The following is a 27,826-nucleotide window of genomic DNA, read 5'->3' as shown; positions in this document are numbered from 1 at the left end:
CTCAGGAGCAGGATGGTCAGAGGGAGGGGGAGAATTTACAACCATGAATAGTCCCCATCTGACTGGATAGCACACAAACACTCTACCTCGGTAGACACGACAATAAGCAGTAAACTAAATGTAACGGTTTAAACTTACATCTCTTTAACAAAAACGATCTTTTGAGTTGGTTTTCAGGTTGGAGGTATATCAGGAGAACATATACAATCATTGTTAACACAGTGACAAATATCAAGCCTTCGAGAACTTTGTACATGGTGGAAAAGTCTGGAAAAAGACAAGGGTTGAAGTGAGGATTTTAGTGAGGTTTGATGTTCAGTAACAATCTGAATGTTGGGTGAGATATGTTGGCCACACCTACACAAGCCAGCTCAGTCACCCAACACCATCCCAGTTGGATTAGCTCCCTGCTTCTGCTCATCCCCTTTCCCACATCTGCCTGAATTCAAAGGATGCCCCTTTCTCAGCTCAGCCCCACCTGCTCTAGCGAGAAAACTTGCAAACATTAATAACCCTCAGTCAAAATCCTTCATTGCCATGTTCCATATCGCAGAATCTATATCAGAAATTATGAATTCTGGTTTCAGATTTACCAGTGTAGACAGTCAGAGGATGGAAATATCAAATACTAGAGGGCACAGATTTAAGACAATAGATAATAGACAATAAGTGCAGGAGTAGGCCATTCGGCCCTTCGAGCCAGCACCATCATTCAATGTGATCATGGCTGATCATCCCCAATCAGTACCCCGTTCCTGCCTTCTCCCCATATCCCCTGACTCCGCTATCTTTAAGAGCTCTATCTAGCTCTCTCTTGAAAGTATCCAGAGAACCGGCCTCCACCGCCCTCTGAGGCAGAGAATTCCACAGACTCACAACTCTCTGTGAGAAAAAGTGTTTCCTCGTCTCCGTTCTAAATGGCTTTCCCCTTATTCTTAAACTGTGTGTGGCCCCTGGTTCTGGACTCCCCCAACATCGGGAACATGTTTCCTGCCTCTAGAGTGTCTATATTAATGATTTGGACGAGGCAATTGAATGCAACATCTCCAAGTTTGCGGATGACACAAAGCTGGGGGGCAGTGTTAGCTGTGAGGAAGATGCTAGGAGACTGCAAGGTGACTTGGATAGGCTGGGTGAGTGGGCAAATGCATGGCAGATGCAGTATAATGTGGATAAATGTGAGGTTATCCACTATGGTGGCAAAAACAGGAAAGTAGACTATTATCTAAATGGTGGCCGATTAGGAAAAGGGGAGATGCAACGAGACCTGGGTGTCATGGTACACCAGTCATTGAAAGTAGGCATGCAGGTGCAGCAGGCAGTGAAGAAAGCAAATGGTATGTTAGCATTCATAGCAAAAGGATTTGAGTATAGGAGCAGGGATGTTCTACTGCAGTTGGTGAGACCACACCTGGAGTATTGCGTACAGTTTTGGTCTCCTAATCTGAGGAAAGACATTCTTGCCATAGAGGGAGTATAGAGAAGGTTCACCAGACTGATTCCTGGGATGTCAGGACTTTCAGATGAAGAAAGACTGGATAGACTCGGCTTGTACTCATTAGAATTTAGAAGATTGAGGGGAGGATCTTATAGAAACTTGAGTTGGATGATCAGCCATGATCATATTGAATGGCGGTGCAGGCTCAAAGGGCTGAATGGCCTACTCCTGCACCTAATTTCTATGTTTCTAAACCCTTAACAATCTTATATGTTTCAATAAGATATCCTCTCATCCTTCTAAACTCCAGAGTGTACAATCCCAGCCCAGCCGCTCCATTCTCTCAGCATATGACAGTCCCTCCATCCCGGGAATTAACCTGGTAAACCTACGCTGCACTCCCTCAATATCAAGAATGTCCTTCCTCAAATGAGGGGACCAAAAACTGCACATAATACTCCAGGTGTGGTCTCACTAGGGCTCTGTACAAGGAGCCCCAAGATCCCGTTGTACTTCCCCTTTTCCCAACTTGACGCCAATTAGATAGTAATCTGCCTTCCTGGTTTTAATATCAAAGTGGATAACCTCACATTTATCCACATTATTTAAAAAACTTAAATTAACTTGAAACAGCGCCCCCACTTCCCCCGCAGTTGGGGCAGGCTCATCAGTCCTGCGCGTGAGGCAAGGCAGTGCCTTTACCACCTCAGGCAATTGAGGAAATTCAGAGTGTCTCCGAGGATCCTCCAGTGCTTCTACGCAGCGGCGGTGGAAAGCATCTTGTCCAGGAACATTACCATCTGGTTTGGGAATTGCTCTGCCAAGGACAAGAAGGCTCTGCAGAGAGTAGTGCGTTCGGCTGAACAAACGCACTATGGGAACTTCACTCACCCCCCTGCAGGAACTATACAACAGGAGGTGCAACTCCAGAGCAAATAAAATCATGAGAGACCCCTTCCACCCCTGCAACGGACTGTTCCAGTGTGCGGTCAGGCAAACGCCTCCGTTGCCATGCAGTGAGAACGGAGAGGTTGAGAAGGAGTTTCTTCCCAGAGGCAATTCGGACTGTAAACGCCTATCTCACCAGGGACTAACTCTACTGAATGTTTTTCCTTCCATTATTTATTATGTAAAAGAATATGTGTGTTATGATTGTGTTTATAGTTTGTTTGGTTGTTTTGTTGTTTGTCTTTTGTCCGCGAGCATTGTCACTTTCATTTCACTGCACATCTCGTATGTGTATGTGACAAATAAACTTGACTTGACTTGCACAGTTGGGGCTTTTCCCGATTTTCAGATCGGCATCTGAAAATTGAGGGGGGGAGGGGGAAGAGAGAGGAGGGGATGAGCGGAGGAGGAAGCAGAGGAGGGTTGGTGGAGGTTAGGGAGAGGGAGGTTTATGGAGGAGGGGAGGAGGGGACTGAAGAGGGAGAGTGAGATGCGTTTACATTGACCATATAACAACCATATAACAATTACAGCACGGAAACAGGCCATCTTGACCCTTCTAGTCCGTGCCGAACACATAATCTCCCCTAGTCCCATATACTTGCGCTCAGACCATAACCCTTCATTCCCTTCCCGTCCATATAACTATCCAATTTATTTTTAAATGATAAAAACGAACCTGCCTCCACCACTTCCACTGGAAGCTCATTCCACACAGCCACCACTCTCTGAGTAAAGAAGTTCCCCCTCATGTTACCCCTAAACTTCAGTCCCTTAATTCTCATGTCATGTCTCCTTGTTTGAATCTTCCCTACTCTCAGTGGGAAAAGCTTGTCCACATCAACTCTGTCTATCCCTCTCATCATTTTAAAAACCTCTATCAAGTCCCCCCTTAACCTTCTGCGCTCCAGAGAATAAAGCCCTAACTTGTTCAACCTTTCTCTGTAACTTAGTTGTTGAAACCCAGGCAACATTCTAGTAAATCTCCTCTGTACTCTCTCTATTTTGTTGACATCCTTCCTACAATTAGGCGACCAAAATTGTACACCATACTCCAGAATTGGCCTCACCAATGCCTTGTACAATTTTAACATTACATCCCAACTTCTATACTCAATGCTCTGATTTATAAAGGCCAGTACACCAAAAGCTTTCTTTACCACCCTATCTACATGAGATTCCACTTTCAGGGAACTGTGCACAGTTATTCCCAGATCCCTCTGTTCACCTACATTCTTCAATTCCCTACCATTTACCACGTACGTCCTATTTTGATTTTGATCTTATATTTCACAAGTTGTTGCCATTTTAAACTTTTAAAAGGTTGCAGGCACGCTCCCACTTGCCGGCTGCGCCTGCGGAGATGGGGGAGGGTTGCCATGACTCGTGTCACAGCGGGAACCCATCTGCCGTACCTGCGTAGTTGGGGGCTATGGGTGAGTGGTGAAATATTGCGTTGGGAGAACGAGCCCAATGGGTCCGCGCTTGGTTTATGATATACTTTCCCCATACATCTGATCTCCCAACGTGCAACATCACACACTTGTCCACATTAATGTATGTACAAGATCCAAAGGCCACATCCAATAACAGGACAAATAGCACATAGAAACATAGAAACATAGAAATTAGGTGCAGGAGTAGCCCATTCGGCCCTTCGAGCCTGCACCGCCATTTAATATGATCATGGCTGATCATCCAACTCAGTATCCCGTACCTGCCTTCTCTCCATACCCTCTGATCCCCTTAGCCACAAGGGCCACATCTAACTCCCTCTTAAATATAGCAAATGAACTGGCCTCGACTACCCTCTGTGGCAGTCAACTACCCTCTGTGGCAGTATTCACCAAACACAGATTTGTGGCTTGTCAGATTCTGAAGAAGGGTCTCGATCTGAGATGCTGCCTGACCCGCTGAGTTACTCCAGCACTCTGTGAAACGTCACCTATCCATGTTCTCCATAGATGCTGCCTGACCCACTGAGTTACTCCAGCACTCTGTGAAATGTCACCTATCCATGTTCTCCACAGATGCTGCCTGACCCACTGATTTACTCCAGCACTCTGTGAAACGTCACCTATCCATGTTCTCCACAGATGCTGCCTGTCCCGCTGAGTTACTCCAGCACTCTGTGAAACGTCACCTATCCATGTTCTCCACAGATGCTGCCTGACCCGCTGAGTTACTCCAGCACTCTGTGAAACGTCACCTATCCATGTTCTCCACAGATGCTGCCTGACCCGCTGAGTTACTCCAGCACTCTGTGAAACGTCACCTATCCATGTTCTCCACAGATGCTGCCTGACCCGCTGAGTTACTCCAGCACTCTGTGAAACGTCACCTATCCATGTTCTCCACAGATGCTGCCTGACCCGCTGAGTTACTCCAGCACTCTGTGAAACGTCACCTATCCATGTTCTCCACAGATGCTGCCTGACCCGCTGAGTTACTCCAGCACTCTGTGAAACGTCACCTATCCATGTTCTCCACAGATGCTGCCTGACCCGCTGAGTTACTCCAGCACTCTGTGAAACATCACCTATCCATGTTCTCCACAGATGCTGCCTGACCCGCTGAGTTACTCCAGCACACCAGCCTCCCATTATCCAGCAGCAGGACCCTGAACTGTGCTCCTTGGTTTTGGCTGCACCGAGCTTCATGTGTCGCTAGCATGTACTTCTAGTGTGGAGCGGGCCAGTCGGTAACATTCACTGATGGATATCTTACTGCGAGACCAACACGTTTTGGGCAGACTAGTTCTAAGTGCAAGTTGGCATTTGGCCCCACTCCATCAAAACAAGCACAACACAGCAAAACTCCCAGACGAGTTCAATGTGTGGACTGACATGCATCTCAGCTAGACCAAGGGACACTCTCTATCTCATGGATGGCAAATAAATGAGGCTGTTGTGAGAATGTAAAGACATTTTGGTGTCGGTAGGCGGCGCGACTGTCGTCAGCAGCGGCCTCTGCAGCCCGTCTGCGTTTTTATTATTTTTTGTCTATGTTTCTATGTAGTTTTTGTTATTTTTTGTTGGGGTGTGTGTGTGGGGGGGGGGGGGTGGGGTGGGAGGGAGGGGGTAACTTTTAAATCTCTCCCTGCACGGGAGACCTGACCTTTTCTTTGTCGGGTCTCCGTTGTCGTTGGGGCTGCAACGAGGAGCGGCCTCCAACAGGAAGACCGGGGACTCTGGTGCCGACGACTCACCTCACCTCGCGGAGCTGGCCGAGTCCAGAGCGGGTGGAGCGGTGGTGGAGCGCTGCTGCTGCTGCGGCCCGACCTCTGGAGATTCGGAGGCTGCAACTGCGGGTCTGGCGGACGGCGGCACCGGGAGCCCGCGGGTCCCTGGAGGGAGACCACTTTTCAGGGCTCCCGCAACGGCGACTTCTCCCGCCCGAGTTGCGGGGTTGAAGAGCTCCTGGAGCGGGGCCTACATCACTGCCCTGCGCAGCTTGGAATGGCCGCGGGACTCTGCGAGCGCCCGCCGGGGGCTCTAACACCAAGATCCGGTGTGCGACCTCGCACCACCCAGCGTGGCTTTAATGGCCGCGGGACAATCGCCATCGCCAGCCAGGGGCTTTGACTTTGACTCTGACATCGGGGGGGGTGCAGTGGAGAGATAAGTTTTTTTGGCCTTCCATCACAGCGATGTGATGGATGTATGTGTAAATTATGTTGTGTCTTGGGTCTATTTGTTTGTAATGTATGGCTGCAGAAACGTCATTTCGTTTGGACCTCAAGGGGGTCCAAATGACAAATAAATTGAATCTTGAATCTTGAATGTTGTACAAAGACGTTGCAGCACTTACTTGGATCAACCAGACAGAAGAGTGACGCCACAAGTAAGAAGACGAAGGAGATGAGCTGGAACAAGACGAAGAGAGCTGTCAGCTGTACATGTCGCTTGTGAACTGGAGGCACAAACAGATAGTTCTCATTTCACAACATATCAGCCACGTGTAATGCACAACTGTCTGATACAATGAGTTTGTATAAAAGATACACCTGTTACCTCGGTAAGCACCCAGAGCATAAAAGATGATGAAGGCCGATGCACAAAAGGTTGTTATTGTGCTGACCAGCGACAGAACAGACAACACGAACGAATATTGGTGGAGATCCATCAATCCTGGAGCAAGAAATGACAATCAGTCTCAATACAGTTTACAAACTTACATCACAACTGACGGAAAGCTGATTCTGGCCGTCAGGTTACTGGTTAAAAGGATTTCCAGGAAATATCATAGATACATAGACAATTGGTATATGTCTTATGAAGGACTGTCTTATGAAGAAAGACTGGATAGACTTGGTTTATACTCTCTAGAATTTAGGAGATTGAGAGGGGATCTTATAGAAACTTACAAAATTCTTAAGGGGTTGGACAGGCTAGATGCAGGAAGATTGTTCCCGATGTTGGGGAAGTCCAGGACAAGGGGTCACAGCTTAAGGATAAGGGGGAAATCCTTTAAAACTGAGATGAGAAGAACTTTTTTCACACAGAGAGTGGTGAGTCTCTGGAACTCTCTGCCACAGAGGGTAGTTGAGGCCACAGTTCATTGGCTATATTTAAGAGGGAGTTAGACGTGGCCCTTGTGGTTAAGGGGATCAGGGGGTATGGAGAGAAGGCAGGTACAGGATACTGACTTGGATGATCAGCCATGAATCAAATACACAGGACTAGATGTTAAAAGTCCCTTGTGCCAATAGGTGGGGAGCATTTCACGACATCCGTTGATTGTTGAGAGTGGTAGACGCTCAACATCGGTGGGGGGCGGGGGGGTGATACATATATCTTGGCCTGTGTAACCTTCAGGATAGTTGGGCACAGGACACATCATCATATTGAATGGCGGTGCAGGCTTGAAGGGCCGAATGGCCTCTACTCCTGCACCTAATTTCTATGTTTCTATGTTTCTAATTGGTACAGGAGTAGGCCATTTGTCCCTTCGAGCCAGCACCGTCATTCACTGTGATCATGGCTGATCATCCCTAATCAGTACCCTGTTCCTGCCTTCTCCCCATACCCCTTGATTCCGCAAGCACTAAGAGCTCTATCTAACATTCAGATCAGAATGTGCTGCACCATGGCAGTGTGTCAGGCAGCATCTGTGGAGAACATGGATAGGTGACATTTCACAGAGTGCTGGAGTAACTCAGCGGGTCAGGCAGCATCTGTGGAGAACATGGATAGGTGACGTTTCACAGAGTGCTGGAGTAACTCAGCGGGTCAGGCAGCATCTGTGGAGAACATGGATAGGTGACGTTTCACAGAGTGCTGGAGTAACTCAGCGGGTCAGGCAGCATCTATGGAGAGGACTGGCTGACGTTTGGGGTCTAGACACTTCTTCAGACTGGAGTTACGTGAGATCAGTGTGAGGAATACTAACATGCTAGGGCTGTTTAAAGTTGAAATGGCAGTGGAGGCTGCTGAAGAGATTGGTGGGTAAATCCCTGGAGCCGGATGGGATCTACCCCAGCTTATTGAGAGGCAAAAGAGAAGATCACTGATAAATATCATTACATCTCTTCGAGCAACAAGTGAGGTGGCAGAGGACTGGAGAGTAGCCAGGACATGAAGACTTTGGAGAGGTTGCAGAAGGGGTTTACCTGAACGCTGCCTGGATTAGAGGGTGGTGGCTACAGAGAGGTTGGGAAAAACCCGGCTTGCATTCTCTGGAGAGTTGGAGAATGAGGGGAGGCCTGATAGATGTACAGGTCCACCACCCATTTTCAGGCACCTTTTGTTCCATAGCTTTGTTGTGTTATATTGTTGATAACCCCTTTGCTGGACTAACAGAGGGCATGGCCTCGGGGGCGGGGTGGGGGTGTGTGGGTGGGGGGTGGGGGGGGGGGGGGGGGGGAAACCGGACCACAAAGTTGACCATGGAAGTTGGCTATGGGAACAGACCTGCTGGCTCCGGTCAAGCTGAGAGTTCCAGAGACAAGCAACCGCAGAGGTTGATCCCCATGAGCTTGAGATTGGCGGCATATTTTCAGGGGGACCTTCGGGGGAGAGTTCAAGTGCACTCTTGTAATCTAGCCCAGTATAAAGCAGATGGTGGACCACTACTTGACAGAGAGTCGGTGGTGGAGCTGCATTTACAGTATATGGTATCTGTAATCATTGAACACTCTTAAATGAGAGGCATAGATAGGTGAGCGGGGGAACATTTAAAGGATATTTGCAGGGCAGGTTCTTTTTACACAGAGGTCAGGGTGCCTGTAACACATTGCCAAGGGCAGTGGTGGAGGCAGACTACTATAGAGGCATTTAAGAGGCTTTTGAGATAGACTTATTGACATGCGGGAAATGGAGATATACGAACTGTCTGCTGCCAGAGATTAGTTTAACTTGGCACGGACATTGTTGGCTAAAGGGTGTGTTTTATTCCTGCACCGTACTGTTATATGTGTATGCCAAATGCCTTCTTGATCAAACTATCTGTGTTGCTTCTTTCATAGAAACATAGAAAACATAGAAATTAGGTGCAGGAGTAGAGGCCATTCGGCCCTTCGAGCCTGCACCGTCATTCAATATGATCATGGCTGATCATCCAACTCAGTATCCCGTACCTGCCTTCTCTCCATACCCCCTGACCCCCTTAGCCACAAGGGCCACATCTAACTCCCTCTTAAATATAGCCAATGAACTGGCCTCAACTACCCTCTGTGGCAGAGAGTTCCAGAGATTCACCACTCTCTGTGTGAAAAAAGTTCTTCTCATCTCGGTTTTAAAGGATTTTCCCCTTATCCTTAAGCTGTGACCCCTTGTCCTGGACTTCCCCAACATCGGGAGCAATCTTCCTGCATCTAGCCTGTCCAACCCCTTAAGAATTTTGCAAGTTTCTATAAGATCCCCTCTCAGTCTCCTAAATTCTAGAGAGTATAAACCAAGTCTATCCAGTCTTTCTTCATAAGACAGTCCTGACATCCCAGGAATCAGTCTGGTGAACCGTCTCTGCACTCCCTCTATGGCAATAATGTCCTTCCTCAGATTTGGAGACCAAAACTGTACGCAATGCTCCAGGTGTGGTCTCACCAAGAACCTGTACAAGTGCAGTAGAACCTCCCTGCTCCTATACTCAAATCCTTTTGCTATGAAAGCTAACATACCATTCGCTTTCTTCACTGCCTGCTGCACCTGCATGCATGGATACAAATGGTGACTCCACATCCTGCCATATACATATATCAGCAGCAGCTGTGATACAAATGGTGACTCCACATCCTGCCATATACATATACCAGCAGTGATACAAGGCTCTGTGGTGAAAAGGACCCGTTTACTCCTACTCTTTGCTTCCTGTTTGCCAGCCAGTTCTCTATCCACATCAATACTGAACCCCCAATGCCGTGTGCTTTAAGTTTGTATACTAATCTCTTATGTGGGACCTTGTCGAAAGCCTTCTGGAAGTCCAGATACACCACATCCACTGGTTCTCCCCTATCCACGCTACTAGTTATATCCTCGAAAAATTATATAAGATTCGTCAGACATGATTTACCTTTTGTAAATCCATGCTGACTTTGTCCAATGATTTCACCACTTTCCAAATGTGCTGCTATCCCATCTTTAATAACTGACTCTAGCAGTTTCCCCACTACCGATGTTAGACTAACTGGTCTGTAATTCCCCGTTTTCTCTCTCCCTCCCTTCTTAAAAAGTGGGGTTACGTTTGCTACCTGCCAATCCTCAGGAATGACTCCAGAATCTAAAGAGTTTTGAAAGATTATTACTAATGCATCCACTATTTCTGGAGCTACTTTCCTTAAGTACTCTGGGATGCAGCCTATCTGGCCCTGGGGGTTCATCGGCCTTTAATCCATTCAATTTACCCAACACCACTTCCCGGCTAACCTGGATTTCACTCAATTCCTCCAACTCCTTTGACCCGCGGTCCCCTGCTATTTCTGGCAAATTATTTATGTCTTCCTTAAAGACTCCAAGATCCCTGGTTACCTCAATGCTACAAAAGGTTCTGCTTTTATTCTATACTTACCTCTTATAGTTGACCTCCCAAATTGCAGCACCATAGATATAAAAGGCTTGAAAATGTAACAGTGCGGGAGCATGAATATTGTGAGTTATCCAACACACAAATAGTTCACTTGGACCATTGTTAAACTCACCCGTAATAAGAAGTAGACGATTGCAAACTCACCCTCAATTAGAAGTACATGGGATCTGTGGTTCTCGCTGATCTTGTTTTTGATGACACAAGTGTATGTTTCACAGTTAGCGACACGAGCACTGCTAAAACTCACTGTTCTGTTGCTGGGTGATATTTTATAAACCTTGCTGTTACGCAGAGCTACGCCGCTTTTCAACCATAAAATTGTGTCTGTTTCCCCATTTTTCACAATACATTTCAGACGTATAATCTGATTAATGTCAATTCGAGTTTGGATTATCAGAGGCACTTTCAACATTTCTGCATCAAAAAAGAACAGATAAAAGCAACAAAGAAACTTGTATTGATAAAACTTTACTTTACATATTGGACCGAGAGAGAAGAGCGGAGAGAGAGAGAGTGAAAGAGAGCAGAGGGAGAAGAGGGGAAGAGAAGAGGGTGGGGGGGGGGGGGGGGGGGAGAGAAGAAAGCGAATGGTATGTTAGATTTCATAGCAAAGGGATTTGAGTATAGGAGCAGGGTGGTTCTACTGCAGTTGTACAGGGTCTTGGTGAGATCACACCTGGAGTATTGCGTACAGTTTTGGTCTCCAAATCTGAGGAAGGACATTATTGCCATAGAGGGAGTGCAGAGAAGGTTCACCAGACTGATTCCTGGGATGTCAGGACTGTCTTATGAAGAAAGACTGGATAGACTTGGTTTATACTCTCCAGAATTTAGGAGATTGAGGGGGGGATCTTATACAAACTTACAAAATTCTTAAGGGGTTGGACAGGCTAGATGCAGGAAGATTGTTCCCGATGTTGGGGAGGTCCAGGACAAGGCGTCACAGCTTGGGGATAAGGGAGAAATCCTTTAAAACCGAGATGAGAAGAACTTTTTTCACACAGAGAGTGGTGAATCTCTGGAACTCTCTGCCACAGAGGGTAGTTGGGGCCAGTTCATTGGCTATATTTAAGAGGGAGTTAGATGTGGCCCTTGTGGATAAGGGGATCAGAGGGTAGTTGGGGCCAGTTCATTGGCTATATTTAAGAGGGAGTTAGATGTGGCCCTTGTGGATAAGGGGATCAGAGGGTATGGAGAGAAGGCAGGTACGGGATACTGAGTTGGATGATCAGCCATGATCATATTGAATGGCGGTGCAGGCTCGAAGGGCTGAATGGCCTCTACTCCTGCACCTAATTTCTATGTTTCTATGTTTCTAAGAGGGGTTAGAGAGGGAAAAAACATTGTACCATCCACCATATCTATGCTTAATGGCATTCTTCCAAAAGGGCAAATGACCGGAACTGTGCATGATAATCAAGTGTGGCCTCACCACACCGACTTCTACAATTGCAACAAGATTTCCCAGTTCCTGTACTCAATATGTGTAGGAAGGAACTGCAGAAGATGGACACAAAAATCTGGAGTAACTAAGCGAGTCAGACAGTGTCTCTGGAGAAAAGGAATATGTGAAGTTTCGGGTCTGAAGAAGCGTCTCGACCCAAAACGTCACCTATTCCTTTTCTCCAGAGATGCTGTCCGATCCGCTTAGTTACTCCAGCTTTTTGCTTCTATCTCCTATACTCAGTACCGTCCGATGATGGCAAGAATGGCCAATCTTTCTTCACCATCTCTGTTGCCACTTTCAGGAAACTATGCATCTATACCACAGGTCCCTCTGTTTTCTACAACACTCTTCAGAGCTCGACAATTTACTACAATTCAGATTCAGATATACACCAGAGGGCAATAAGGAGCCTTGCTTGCATTAAGCTATAACGTACACAGTATACATAATGACACATACTATAATACTTCCTGAGGAGACTCAAGAAAGCCCACCTGTCCCCCCGGATCCTGACCAACTTTTACCGCTGTACCATAGAGAGTATCCTGACCACCTGCTTCACGGTATAGTACAGCAGCTGCACTGCTGCGGACAGGAAGGCACTACAACGGGTGGTGAAAACCGCGCAGTGCATCATCGGTGCCCCGCTCCCTGCCATGGATGCCCTCCACCGAAAACGGTGTCTGAGACGGGCTGGGAAGATCATCAAAGACCCCTCACACCCCAACCATGGACTGTTTGCCCTCCTCCCATCAGGGAGGCGGTACAGGAGCCTCAGGTCACGTACTAGTAGGATGAGGAACAGCTTCTACAACAACACAATCACATTGCTGAACTCGGAGTCCCGACGATAGATTTCTCCAGTCTCTCCGTCCCCATTGTTTAATTATTCTGTATTTGTTGATGATTCTGTATCTTCTCTCTTTCTATTTTTTAAATTTCTTTATGTACAACTACTACGGACTGACGCAAAACTGCATTTCGTTGTACTCATACTTGTATTTGTGCCATGACATTAAAGTTGAATTGAATTGAATTGAATAAACAAGTGAAAAACAGCAGAACAATGCAAAGTTTGTTGTGCAATCTGAAGATGTGTAAAACAAAATGAACGTACCATGTACCAGAATAACCAAATGAGGAAGTTAAAATATAGTCATAGTCATACAACATAGAAACAGGCCATTCGGCCCACCTAATCCATGCTAACCAAGAAGCCCCATCTACACTGGTCCCATCTGCCTGCGTAATAGTACATGGCACCAACTCCGGGAAGGTTAGTGAATGAAAGGTCGATTGGTTCAGGAGCCTAATAGCAGTGGGGAAAGTGCTGTTCACAAGGACTTTCCAGCTCCTGTATCTTCTCTCAAAAGGAAGGGCCGAATGGCCTAGTCCTGCACCTATTGTCTGTTGAAAGGGGAATGATCAGGGTCTCAGGCAGACTGGATGATACTAAGAGCCTTCCTGATGTGATGCATCGTGAAGATGGATGATGCAAGGAAGTGACCAGCCTATTATAGACTGGACTGTGTCCACTACAGCCAGGAGGTCGAGAGCAGAGCAGTTGCCACAACCTATCAGAATAATTCCAAAAGGACATCTGTAGAAGTTCGAAAGAAATCCTTGAGGATATGCCAAATTTTCTCAGATGCTCAAGGGCGCAGGTACACTGACATGTTTAAAAGAGAAACAAGGAACTGTAGATGGAGTAGATCAGTCTGAAGAAGGGTTTCGGCCCGAAACGTCGCCTATTTCCTTCGCTCCATAGATGCTGCTGCACCCACTGAGTTTCCCCAGCAATTTTGTGTACCAAGGAACTGTAGATGCTGACTTACAAAAAAAGACAGAAAGTGCTGGAGCAATTGAGTGGGTCAGGCAGCATCTATGGATAACACGGACATTTTGTGTTGGGACCCTTCTTCAGAGTGATTGTGGGAGTTTGGGAGGGAGGCTTCTGTCTTGCCAGGTTCCCTGGATGAAGGCGAGGGAGTTTGTATAGGGATAGTTGTCACATCTCTTGCAGTTGCAGGGGAAAGTACCCGGGGAAGGGGTGGTTTGGGTGGGTAGGGATGAACGAGGGAGGGCATACGTTGGAGGTGGTGGAAAGATCAGAGAATGACGTGTTGTTTACAGAGGTTGGTGGGGTGAACAATGAGGACAAGGGGAACTCTATCCTGGTTTCCCCTGGGAGGAGGGGGAGCGAGTGGTGAGAGGGGTCCATCTACAACAGCAGGGTTGAAACCACATTTACTAAATAGGTGATGTCAGATGTCCTAGAATGGAAAATATCATCCTGGGAGCAGATGCAGAGGAGACGGAGGCAATGAAATGGGGGATAGCGTCTTTGCAAGAGGCAGGACGGGAAGAGATGTAGTTCAGATAGAGGTTGCTAGCAGATTTGAGTATAGGAGCAGGGAGGTTCTACAGCAGTTGTACAGGGTCTTGGTGAGACCACACCTGGAGTATTGCGTACAGTTTTGGTCTCCAAATCTGAGGAAGGACATTGTTGCCATAGAGGGAGTGCAGAGAAGGTTCACCAGACTGATTCCTGGGATGTCAGGACTGTCTTATGAAGAAAGACTGGATAGACTTGGTTTATACTCTCTAGAATTTAGGAGATTGAGAGGGGATCTTATAGAAACTTACAAAATTCTTAAGGGGTTGGACAGGCTAGATGCAGGAAGATTGCTCCCGATGTTGGGGAAGTCCAGGACAAGGGGTCACAGCTTAAGGATAAGGGGGAAATCCTATAAAACCGAGATGAGAAGAACTTTTTTCACGCAGAGAGTGGTGAATCTCTGGAACTCTCTGCCACAGAGGTTAGTTGAGGACAGTTCATTGGCTATATTTAAGAGGGAGTTAGATGTGGCCCTTGTGGCTAAGGGGATCAGGGGGTATGGAGAGAAGGCAGGTACGGGATACTGAGTTGGATGATCAGCCATGATCATATTGAATGGCGAATGGTGCAGGCTCGAAGGGCCGAATGACCTACTCCTGCACCTAATTTCTATGTTTCTATGTTTCTATGTCAGTCTGTCCTCTGTGATGGAGACAGAGAGATCAAGAAAGGGGAGAGAGGTTTCAGAGAGAGTCTGTGAATTTGAGGGTAGGGTAGAAGTTAGTGATAAAGTTAATGACTTCTGCATGAGTGCAGGAAGCAGTCGTCGATATAGTGGAGGAACAATAGAGAAGGCGCCAGTGTGTGTGTTTGGAACAAGGACTGTTCGATGGAAGCCAGAGCTGGGGCCCATGCAAGTACCCTTGGCCACATCTTTACCTTGGAGAAAGTCAGGAGTCAAAAGAGAAGTTCAGATTCAGATTCAGATTCAATTTCATTGTCATTGTCAGTGTACAGTACAGAGACAACAAAATGCATTTAGCAGTCACCGAGGTACGTTGATTGGCAGTCACCGAGGTACGTTGTTGAGTAGAGTGACAGCCGCCGGAAAGAAGCTGTTCCTGGACCTGCTGGTTCGGCAACGGAGAGACCTGTAGCACCTCCCGGATGGTAGGAGGGTAAACAGTCCATGGTTGGGGTGAGAGCAGTCCTTGGCGATGCTGAGCGCCCTCCGCAGACAGCGCTTGCTTTGGACAGACTCAATGGAGGGGAGCGAGGAACCGGTGATGCGTTGGGCAATTTTCACCACCCTCTGCAAGGCCTTCCGGTCGGAGACAGAGCAGTTCCCATACCATACTGTGATGCAGTTGGTAAGGATGCTCTCGATGGTGCAGCAGTAGAAGTTCACCAGGATCTGAGGAGACAGATGGACTTTCTTCAGTCTCCTCAGGAAGAAGAGATGCTGGTGAGCCTTCTTGATCAGAGTTGAGGTATTGTGGGTCCAAGAGAGGTCATCGGAGATGTTGACCCCCAGGAACCTGAAGCTAGAAACACGTTCCACCTCCGTCCCGTTAATGTGGATGGGGGTGTGCGTGCCGCCTCTGGACTTCCTGAAGTCTACAATGAGCTCCTTGGTCTTCTTGGAGTTAAGGGCCAGGTTGTTGTCAGCGCACCATGCTGCTAGGTGCTGGACCTCCTCCCTGTAGGCCAGCTCATCGTTGTTGCTGATGAGGCCAATCACCGTTGTATCATCTGCATACTTGATGATGGTGTTAGTACCATGTACAGGTGTGCAGTCGTAGGTGAAGAGGGAGTAGAGGAGGGGGATCAGCACACAGCCCTGTGGAACGCCGGTGTTCAGGGTGAGGGTTGAAGTGGTGTTGAGGGTGAGGCCAAGTTCTGCCAGGTGGAGGAGAGAGAGAGAGAGAGGATGGAAGAGAGGGAGAGAGGGAGAAACATAGACATAGAAACATAGAAATTAGGTGCAGGAGTAGAGGCCATTCGGCCCTTCGAGCCTGCACCATTCGCCATTCAATATGATCATGGCTGGTCTCACCAAGACCCTGTACAACTGCAGTAGATCCTCCCTGCTCCTATACTCAAATCCTTTTGCAATGAAAGCTAACATACCATTCGCTTTCTTCACTGCCTGCTGCACCTGCATGCCTACTTTCAATGACTGGTGTACCATGACACCCAGGTCTCGCTGCATCTTCCCCTTTCCCAATCGGCCACCATTTAGATAATAGTCTGCTTTCCCGTTTTTGCCACCAAAATGGATAACCTCACATTTATCCACATTATACTGCATCTGCCAAACATTTGCCCACTCACCCAGCCTATCCAAGTCACCTTGCAGTCTCCTAGCATCCTCCTCACAGCTAAAACTGCCCCTCAGCTTAGTGTCATCCATAAACTTGGAGATATTGCCTTCAATTCCCTCATCCAGATCATTAATATGAGAGAGAGAAAGAGAGGGAGAAAGGGAAAGCACAGGCATGTGGAATACTGTATATTGTCCCTCTTGCCACAGTTGAGAAATGGTTGATCATTGACTTACCCTGAATGTAAAGAATGCTGTGATAGTGACTTTTCTTTCCATCCAAGCCAGGGTACGATATGAGAGTCTCATAAATCCCACTGTCTGCCAGATCTGCATTTAGCAACTGGAGAGATGCAGTAGTCATGTTGTACAGGACACGGAGCTGGTAGAAGTCACCATAGTGGACGTCGGTTGTCCCAAAGGTGTGAACCAAAATGACACTGTGTACAGAAGGATGTAGAACTGACCAGGTGATTGTGGTTCCAGATTCAAGCTGCATGCCAGTGTAGCCCACCAACGTAACATTGGATAAACGGATGGCAGAAACATATGTTACTCCGGTCGATTCCTCTTGATTGAATACTGAGTAAACTACAAGAAACAAATCATCACAGATGTTAATACATTTTGCAGTGAACCTGTGGATCACAATCAGTGCTCAGAGAAGATTGGAAGTAATTGATTGGCCCTGCAGGGCAGCACCGTATCACTGACTACACCATAACCTTCATAGAGGTTATCCATTTTAGGTGCAGGCAAAAGAGGGAAATTCGGACTATTCGATAAATGCACCATTCACCGATTGGGAAATCATGGAGATCAGCGAGACTCAGGGTATCCCGTACCTGCCTTCTCTCCATAAGGTAGGCATGCAGGTGCCCTTAGGCAGTAAAGAAAGCGAACTCCCTGTTAGCTTTAGCCAATGCACTGTGGATTCAAGTATAGGAGCAGGGAGGTTCTACTGCAGTTCACAGGGTCTTGGTGAGACCACACCTGGAGTATTGCGTACAGTTTTGGGCTCCAAATCTGAGGAAGGACATTATTGCCATAGAGGGAGTGCAGAGACGGTTCACCAGACTGATTCCTGGGATGCATCTAGGACTGTCCAACCCCTTATGAAGTAAAGACTGGATAGACTCCCCTTATACTCTCTAGAATTCTAGAAGATTGAAGGGGATCAAGAAACTATCAAAAAATTCTTAAGGGGTTGGACAGGCTAGATCCAGGAAGATTGTTCCCGATGTTGGGGAAGTCCAGGACAAGGGGTCACAGCTTAAGGATAAGGGGGAAATCCTTTAAAACCGAGATGAGAAGAACTTTTTTCACACAGAGAGTGGTGAATCTCTGGAACCCTCTGCCACAGAGGGTAGTTGAGGCCAGTTCATTGGCTATATTTAAGAGGGAGTTAGATGTGGCCCTTGTGGCTAGGGGGTTCAGGGGGTATGGAGAGAAGGCAGGTACGGGATACTGAGTTGGATGATCAGCCATGATCATATTGAATGGCGGTGCAGGCTCGAAGGGCCGAATGGCCTCTACTCCTGCACCTAGTTTCTATGTTTCTACCAGCACCTTCATAGAAACATACAAACATAGAAATTAGGTGCAGGAGTAGGCCATTCGGCCCTTCGAGCCTGCACCGCCATTCAATATGATCATGGATGATCATCCAACTCAGTATCCCGTACCTGCCTTCTCTCCATACCCCTGATTCCTCCAGCCACAAGGGCCACATCTAACTCCCTCTTAAATATAGCCAATGAACTGTGGCCTCAACTACCCTCTGCGGCAGAGAGTTCCAGAGATTCACCACACTCTCTGTGTGAAAAAACTGTTCATCTCATCTCGGTTTTAAAGGATTTCCCCCTTATCCTTAAGCTGTGACCCCTTGTCCTGGACTTCCCCAACATCGGGAACAATCTTCCTGCATCTAGCCTGTCCAACCCACACACTGTCCCCAATTTTGTAAGTTTCTATAAGATCCCCTCTCAATCTCCTAAATTCTAGAGCGTATAAACCAAGTCTATCCAATCTTTCTTCATAACACAGTCCTGACATCCCAGGAATCAGTCTGGTGAACCTTCTCTGCACTCCCTCTATGGCAATAATGTCCTTCCTCAGATTTGGAGACCAAAACAGTACGCAATACTCCAGGTGTGGTCTCACCAAGACCCTGTACAACTGCAGTAGAACCTCCCTGCTCCTATACTCAAATCCTTTTGCAATGAAAGCTAACATACCATTCGCTTTCTTTACTGCCTGCTGCACCTGCATGCCTACTTTCAATAACTGGTGTACCATGACACCCAGGTCTCGCTGCATCTCCCCTTTTCCTAGTCGGCCATCATTTAGATAACATGTACACAGCACTTGCAGCAAGCCCATACCAACCACAAAGTACCACAGATATGACCCCCCCCCCCCCCCCCCCCCACACTGTCATCCCCTGAACCCACATCAAGTCCAGCAACATGGAGGGCAAATGCAATGCGAGCATTTATTTATAGCGGACTAGAATATAAAAACAGGGATGTAATGCTGAAGCTTTTTAAGGTGCTGGTCGGGCCATATTTGGAGTATTGTGAGCAATTTTGAACCCCATATCTGAGGAAGGGTGTGCTGGCTCTGGAGAGGGTCCAGTGGAAGCTTACACTAATCACCCACCCCCACACTGTCCCCCCCACCCCTACACTGTCCCCACACCCACACACTGTCCCCACATTGACCACACTGTCCCCACACCCCACACACTGTCCCCACCCCCACACTGTCCCCACCCCCACACTGTCCCCACCCACATTGTCCCCACCCCCACATTGACCACACTGTCCCCATTGATCACTGTCCCCACACATTGACCACACTGTCCCCACACTGTCCACACTGTCCCCACATTGACCACACTGTGTCCACATTGACCACATTGACCCACACTGTCCCCACATTGACCACCACATTGTCCACACTGTCCCCACATTGACCACATTGTCCACATTGTCCACATTGTCCACATTGTCCACACTGTCCCCACATTGTCCACACTTGACCCCACATTGTCCACACTGTCCCCACATTGACCACACTGTGTCCACACTGTCCCCACACTGTCCACATTGTCCACACTGTCCACACATTGACCACATTGTCACTGTCCCCACATCACTGTCCACACATTGTCCACATTGTCCCCACATTGTGCCCACATTGACCCCACTGTCCACAGTGACCACATTGACCACATTGTTGACCACATTGACCACACTGTCCCCACATTGACCACATTGTCCACACTGTCCCCACATTGTCCACACTGTCCCCACATTGTCCACACTGTCCCCACATTGACCACATCCACACTGTCCCACATTGACCCACACTGTCCCCACATTGACCACATAGACCACACTGTGCCCACATTGACCACACTGTCCCCACACCACACTGTCCCCACATTGACCACATTGACCACACTGGCCCCACATTGACCACCCCACTGTCCCCACATTGTCCACACTGTCCCCACATTGACCACACTGTCCACACTGACCACACTGTCCCCACATTGACCACACTGTCCCCACATTGACCACACTGTCCCCACATTGACCACACTGTCCCCACATTGACCACATTGTCCACATTGACCACACTGTCCACATTGACCACATTGTCCACACTGTCCCCACATTGACCACACTGTCCCCACATTGACCACATTGACCACATTGTCCCCCACATTGACCACATTGTCCACACTGTCCCCACATTGACCACACTGTCCCCACATTGACCACATTGACCCCACATTTACCACATTGACCACATTGTCCCCACATTGACCACACTGTCCCTACATTGACCACATTGTCCACATTGTCCACATTGACCCACATTGTCCCCACCACGTTGACCACATTGACCACACTTGACCACATTGTCCACATTGTCCACACTGACCACATTGACCACATTGTCCACATTGACCACATTGACCACACTGTCCCTACATTGACCACATTGACCACATTGTCCACATTGACCACATTGACCCACACATTGACACACTGTCCCCACAGTCCCCACAGTGTCCACATTGCCCCCACACTGTCCCCACTGTCCCCACATTGACCACACTGTTGTCCCCCACATTGACCACATTGTCCACACTGTCCACATTGTCCCCACATTGACCACACTGTCCCCACATTGACCACATTGTCCACATTGTCCACATTGTCCCCACATTGACCACATTGACCACACATGACCCCACATTGACCACATTGACCACATTGACCACATTGTCCCCACATTGACCACATTGTCCCCACATTGACCACATTGACCACATTGACCACATTGTCCATTGACCACATTGTCCCCACAGTGCCCACATTGACCACACTGTCCCCACATTGACCACATTGACCACATTGACCACACTGTCCCCACATTGACCACATTGACCACATTGTCCACACTGTCCCCACATTGCCCACATTGTCCACATTGACCACATTGTCCCCACATTGACCACATTGACCACACTGTCCCCCACATTGACCACATTGTCCACATTGACCACATTGACCACACTGTCCACACTGTCCCCACTGTCCCTACATTGACCACATTGACCACATTGACCACATTGTCCCCACTGTCCCTACATTGACCACATTGACCACATTGACCACATTGTCCCCACTGTCCCCACATTGACCACACTGTGTCCCCACATTGACCACATTGCCCCACATTGATTGACACATGACCACACTGTCCCATTGTCATTGACCACATTGTCCACACATTGTCCACACTGTCCCCACATTGTCCACATTAACCACATTGTCCACATTGTCCCCACTGTCCCCACATTGACCACATTGACCACATTGTCCACCCCACATTGACCACATTGTCCACATTTTGACCACATTCTCCACATTGACCACATTGTCCACATTGACCACACTGTCCCTACATGTCCACACTGTCCCCACATTGACCACACATTGTCCACATGTGTCCCCACATTGTCCCCACATTGACCACATTGTCCACATTGTCCCCACATTGACCACATTGTCCCCACACTGTCCACACTGTCCCCACATTGACCACATTGACCACACTGACCACACTGTCCCCACATTCACCACATTGACCACATTGTCCACACATTGACCACATTGACCACATTGACCACACTGTCCCCACATTGACCACACTGTCCACATTGTCACTGTCCACACTGTCGACCACATTGACCACACTGTCCCCACATTGTCCCCACATTGACCACATTGACCACACTGTCCCCACATTGACACTGTCCCCACATTGTCCCCACATTGTCCACATTGTCCACACTGTCCCCACATTGACCACATTGTCCACATTGACCACACTGTCCCCACATTGACCACATTGTCCACACATGTCCCCACATTGACCACACTGTCCCCATTGACCACACTGTCCCCACATTGACCACACTGTCCCCACATTGTCCACATTGACCACATTGTCCCCACATTGACCACGTTGGCCCCACATTGACCACATTGACCACATTGACCACAATGACCATTGTCCACATTGACCACATTGTCCACACTGTCCCCACATTGACCATTGTCCACATTGACCACACTGTCCACATTGACCACACTGTCCTCACATTGACCACATTGACCACACACTCCCCACATTGACCACATTGACCACACTGTCCCCACATTGACCACACTGTCCCCACATTGACCACATTGACCACATTGTCCACACTGTCCCCACATTGACCACATTGACCACATTGACCACACTGTCCCCACATTGACCACACTGTCCACCCACATTGACCACATTGACCACATTGTCCACATTGACCACATTGTCCACATTGACCACACTGACCACACTCCCCACATTGACCACATTGACCACATTGACCACATTGACCACATTGTCCACATTGACCACACTGTCCCCACATTGACCACATTGACCACATTGTCCACATTGACCACATTGTCCACATTGACCACATTGACCACATTGACCACATTGACACATTGACCACACTGACCACACTGTCCACACTGACCACTATTGTCCCATTGACCACATTCACCACCACATTGTCCACATTGACCACATTGTCCACATTGACCACATTGTCCCCACATTGTCCACACTGTCCCCACATTGACCACATTGTCCACATTGACCACATTGACCACATGTCCACATTGACCACATGTGACCACATTGTCCACATTGACCACATTGTCCACATTGTCCCCACACTGTCCCTATATTATCCCCACTGTCCCCACATTGTCCACATTGACCACACTGTCCCCACATTAACATTGACCACATTGACCACATTGTCCACATTGACCACATTGTCCACATTGACCACATTGTCCACATTGTCCACATTGTCCCCACATTGTCCCTACATTGACCACATTGACCACATTGACCACATTGTCCACATTGTCCACATTGACCACATTGACCACATTGACCACATTGTCCACATTGACCACATTGACCACATTGTCCCCACATTGACCACATTGTCCACATTGACCACATTGTCCACATTGTCCACACTGTCCCCACATTGACCCACTGTCCCCACATTGACCACATTGACCACATTGTCCACATTGTCCACATTGTCCACACTGTCCCCACATGTCCCCCACATTGACCACATTGACCACATTGACCCCACATTGTCCACATTGACCACATTGACCACACTTGTCCACATTGACCACATTGACCACATTGTCCACATTGACCACATTGACCACATTGTCCACATTGACCACATTGACCACACTGTCCCACTGTCCCCACATTGACCACATTGACCACATTGACCACATTGACCACACTGTCCCCCACATTGACCACATTGACCACATTGACCACACTGTCCCCACATTGACCACACATTGACCACATTGTCCACATTGACCACATTGACCACATTGACCACATTGACCACATTGACCACACTGACCACACTGTCCCCACATTGACCACATTGACCACATTGTCCACATTGACCACATTGACCACACTGTCCCTACATTGACCACATTGTCCACATTGACCACATTGACCACACTGTCCCTACATTGACCACATTGACCACATTGTCCACATTGACCACACTGTCCCCACACTGTCCCTATATTATCCCCACTGTCCCTACATTGACCACACTGTCCCTACATTGTACCACATTGACCACATTGACCACATTGTCCACATTGTCCACATTGACCACATTGACCACATTGTCCCTACACCACATTTGTCCACATTGTCCACATTGTCCCATTGACCACACTGTCCACATTGACCACATTGTCCACATTGTCCACCACATTGTCCACATTGTCACATTGACCACATTGACCACATTGACCACATTGTCCACATTGACCACACTGTCCCACACATTGACCACATTGTCCCCACATTGACCACACATTGACCACAATGACCATTGTCCACATTGACCACACAGTCCACACTGACCACATTGACCACATTGTCCACATTGACCACATTGACCACACACATGTCCCCACATGTGACCACATTGACCACATTGTCCACATTGACCACATTGTCCACATTGTCCACATTGTCCACATTGACCACATTGTCCACACTTGTCCCCACATTGACCACATGACCCCACATTGTCCCCCACATTGTCCCCCACATTGACCACATTGTCCACACACATGACCACATTGTCCACACATTGTCCCCACATTGACCACATTGACCACATTGACCACACTGTCCCCACATTGACCACATTGTCCACATTGACCACACTGTCCCTACATTGACCACATTGTCCACACTGTCCCTACATTGACCACATTGACCACATTGTCCACATTGACCACATTGACCACATTGTCCCCACATTGTCCACATTGACCACACTGTCCACACATTGACCACATTGACCACATTGACCACATTGTCCCCACATTGACCACATTGACCACATTGACCACATTGTGTCCCCACATTGACCACATTGTCCCCACATTGTCCACATTGACCACATTGTCCACATTGTCCACACTGTCACCACTGACCACGTTTGTCCACATTGTTCCACACTGTGCCCACATTGTCCACATTGACCCCACTTTGCCCACATTGACCACATTCTCCACATTGACCACATTGACCACATTGTCCACATTGACCACACATTGACCACATTGTCCCCACATTGACCACATTGACCACACTGTCCCCACATTGACCACATTGTCCACATTGACCACACTGTCCACATTGACCACATTGACCACATTGTCCACACTGTCCCCACATTGACCCACTACATTGTCCACATTGACCACATTGACCACATTGTCCCCACATTGACCACATTGACCACATTGTCCCTACATTGACCACATTGTCCACATTGACCACATTGACCACATTGACCACATTGACCACATTGACCACACTGTCCCCACATTGACCACATTGTCCACACAGTCCCCACATTGTCCACACTGTCCCCACATTGACCACACTTGACCACATTGTCCACACTGTCCCCACATTGACCACATTGACCACATTGACCATTGACCACATTGACCACACTGTCCCCACATTGACCACATTGTCCACACTGTCCCCACATTGTCCACACTGTCCCCACATTGACCACATTGACCACATTGTCCACATTGTCCCATTGACACATTGACCACATTGACCACACTGTCCCCACATTGACCACATTGACCACATTGACCATTGACCACATTGACCACACTGTCCCCACATTGACCACATTGACCACACTGTCCCCACATTGTCCACACTGTCCACACATTGTCCACATTGTCACCACATTGTCCCCCACATTGACCACACTGTCCCATGTCATTGACCACATTGTCCACACTGTGGTCACATTGACCACATTGACCCCACATTGTCCACATTGACCACATTGACCACATTGACCCCATTGACCATTGACCACATTGACCACATTGACCACATTGACCACACTGTCCCCACATTGACCACATTGACCACATTGACCACACTGTCCCCACATTGACCACATTGTCCACATTGACCACATTGACCACACTGTCCCCACATTGTCCACATTGTCCACATTGACCACACTGTCCCCACATTGACCACACTGTCCCCACATTGACCACATTGTCCACATTGACCACACTGTCCCCACATTGACCACATTGTCCACATTGACCACACTGTCCCCACATTGACCACATTGACCACATTGACCACATTGACCACACTGTCCCCATTGACCACATTGTCCACATTGACCACATTGTCCACATTGTCCACATTGTCCACATTGACCATATTGACCATATTGACCATATTGACCCACACTGACCATATTGCCCACATTGACCACATTGACCACATTGTCCACACTGTCCCCACATTGTCCACACTTTCCCCACATTGACCACATTGACCACATTGTCCCCACATTGACCACATTGTCCACATTGTCCACATTGACCACATTGACCACACTGTCCCCACATTGACCACATTGACCACACTGTCCCCACATTGACCACATTGACCACATTGACCACACTGTCCACATTGACCACATTGACCACATTGACCACATTGACCACATTGACCACATTGACCACATTGTCCACACAGTCCCCACATTGACCATATTGACCACATTGACCACATTTACCACACTGACCACATTGACCACATTGACCACATTGACCACACTGTCATTGTCCACATTGACCACATTGTCCCTACACATTGTCCACATTGACCACATTGTCCACATTGACCACATTGACCACATTGGCCACATTGACCACATTGTCCACATTGACCATTCTCCACATTGACCACATTGTCCCCACATTGACCACACTGTCCCCACATTCACCACATTGACCACATTGACCACACTGTCCCCACATTGACCACATTGTCCACACTGACCACATTGTCCACATTGTCCACACATTGACCACACTGTGCACACTGTCCCCACATTGACCACACAGTCCCCACGTTGACCACATTGTCCCCATCGTCCCCACTTTCCCCACATTGACCACATTGACCACATTGTCCACATTGACCACATTGACCACATTGACCACATTGTCCACATTGACCACATTGTCCACCACACATTGTCCACACTGTCCCTACATTGACCACATTGTCCACACTGTCCCCACATTGTGTCCCCACATTGTCCACACTGTCCACATTGTCCACATTGACCACATTGACCACATTGACCACATTGTCCACATTGACCACATTGTCCCCACATTGACCACATTGTCCCCACACTGACCACACTGTCCACACATGTCCCCACATTGACCACACTGTCCCCACACTGTCCCCACATTGACCACATTGACCACATTGACCACATTGACCACATTGACCACATTGTCCACATTGACCACATTGACCCCACATTGACCACATTGACCACATTGACCACATTCCCTACATTGACCACATTGACCACATTGACCACATTGACCACATTGACCACATTGTCCACATTGTCCACATTGACCACATTGTCCACACTGTCCACATTGACCACATTGACCACATGTCCACATTGTCCACATTGACCACATTGTCCACACTGTCCCCACTGTCCCTACATTTGACCACACTGTCCCTACATTGACCACATTGACCACATTGACCACATTGACCACATTGTCCACATTGTCCACATTGTCCACATTGACCACATTGACCACATTGACCACATTGACCACATTGACCACATTGACCACATTGACCACACTGTCCCCACATTGACCACATTGACCACATTGACCACACATTGACCACTGTTGACCACATTGACCACACTGTCCACATTGTCCACATTGTCCACACTGTCCCTACATTGTCCACATTGTCCACATTGACCACATTGACCACATTGTCCACACTGTCCCTACATTGACCATATTGTGTCCACACTGTCCCTACATTGTCCACATTGACCACACTGTCCCTACATTGACCACATTGACCACATTGACCACATTGACCACATTGTCCACATTGACCACATTGTCCACATTGACCACATTGACCACATTGTCCACATTGACCACATTGACCACATTGACCACATTGACCACATTGACCACACTGTCCCCACATTGACCACATTGACCACATTGACCACATTGACCACACTGT

General features: G+C 48.0%; 1 protein-coding gene across 2 annotated transcripts in view; it reads right to left on the bottom strand.

Annotated features, from left to right (window-relative positions):
• LOC129715258 (uncharacterized) overlaps nucleotides 1–17,234 on the bottom strand; it is a 28,706-nt gene extending 11,472 nt beyond the window's left edge. For both annotated transcript variants that reach the window (XM_055665115.1, XM_055665116.1), the window contains exons 1-5: nucleotides 16,754–17,234; nucleotides 10,553–10,822; nucleotides 6,400–6,516; nucleotides 6,197–6,298; nucleotides 139–267 (exon numbers count right to left, since the gene is read on the bottom strand). In XM_055665115.1, the coding sequence (XP_055521090.1) occupies nucleotides 139–267; nucleotides 6,197–6,298; nucleotides 6,400–6,516; nucleotides 10,553–10,822; nucleotides 16,754–17,015 (880 nt within the window). In that variant the 5' untranslated portion in view covers nucleotides 17,016–17,234. The remainder of the gene's footprint in view (nucleotides 1–138; nucleotides 268–6,196; nucleotides 6,299–6,399; nucleotides 6,517–10,552; nucleotides 10,823–16,753) is intronic.
• Nucleotides 17,235–27,826: the final 10,592 nt, after the last annotated feature.

This window comes from Leucoraja erinacea, unplaced genomic scaffold (assembly GCF_028641065.1).
Source record: "Leucoraja erinacea ecotype New England unplaced genomic scaffold, Leri_hhj_1 Leri_107S, whole genome shotgun sequence".
NCBI classification, from domain to species: domain Eukaryota; kingdom Metazoa; phylum Chordata; class Chondrichthyes; order Rajiformes; family Rajidae; genus Leucoraja; species Leucoraja erinaceus.
The sequence above is the reverse complement of the archived record's forward strand: the minus strand, read 5'-3'. Positions and strand labels throughout refer to the sequence as shown.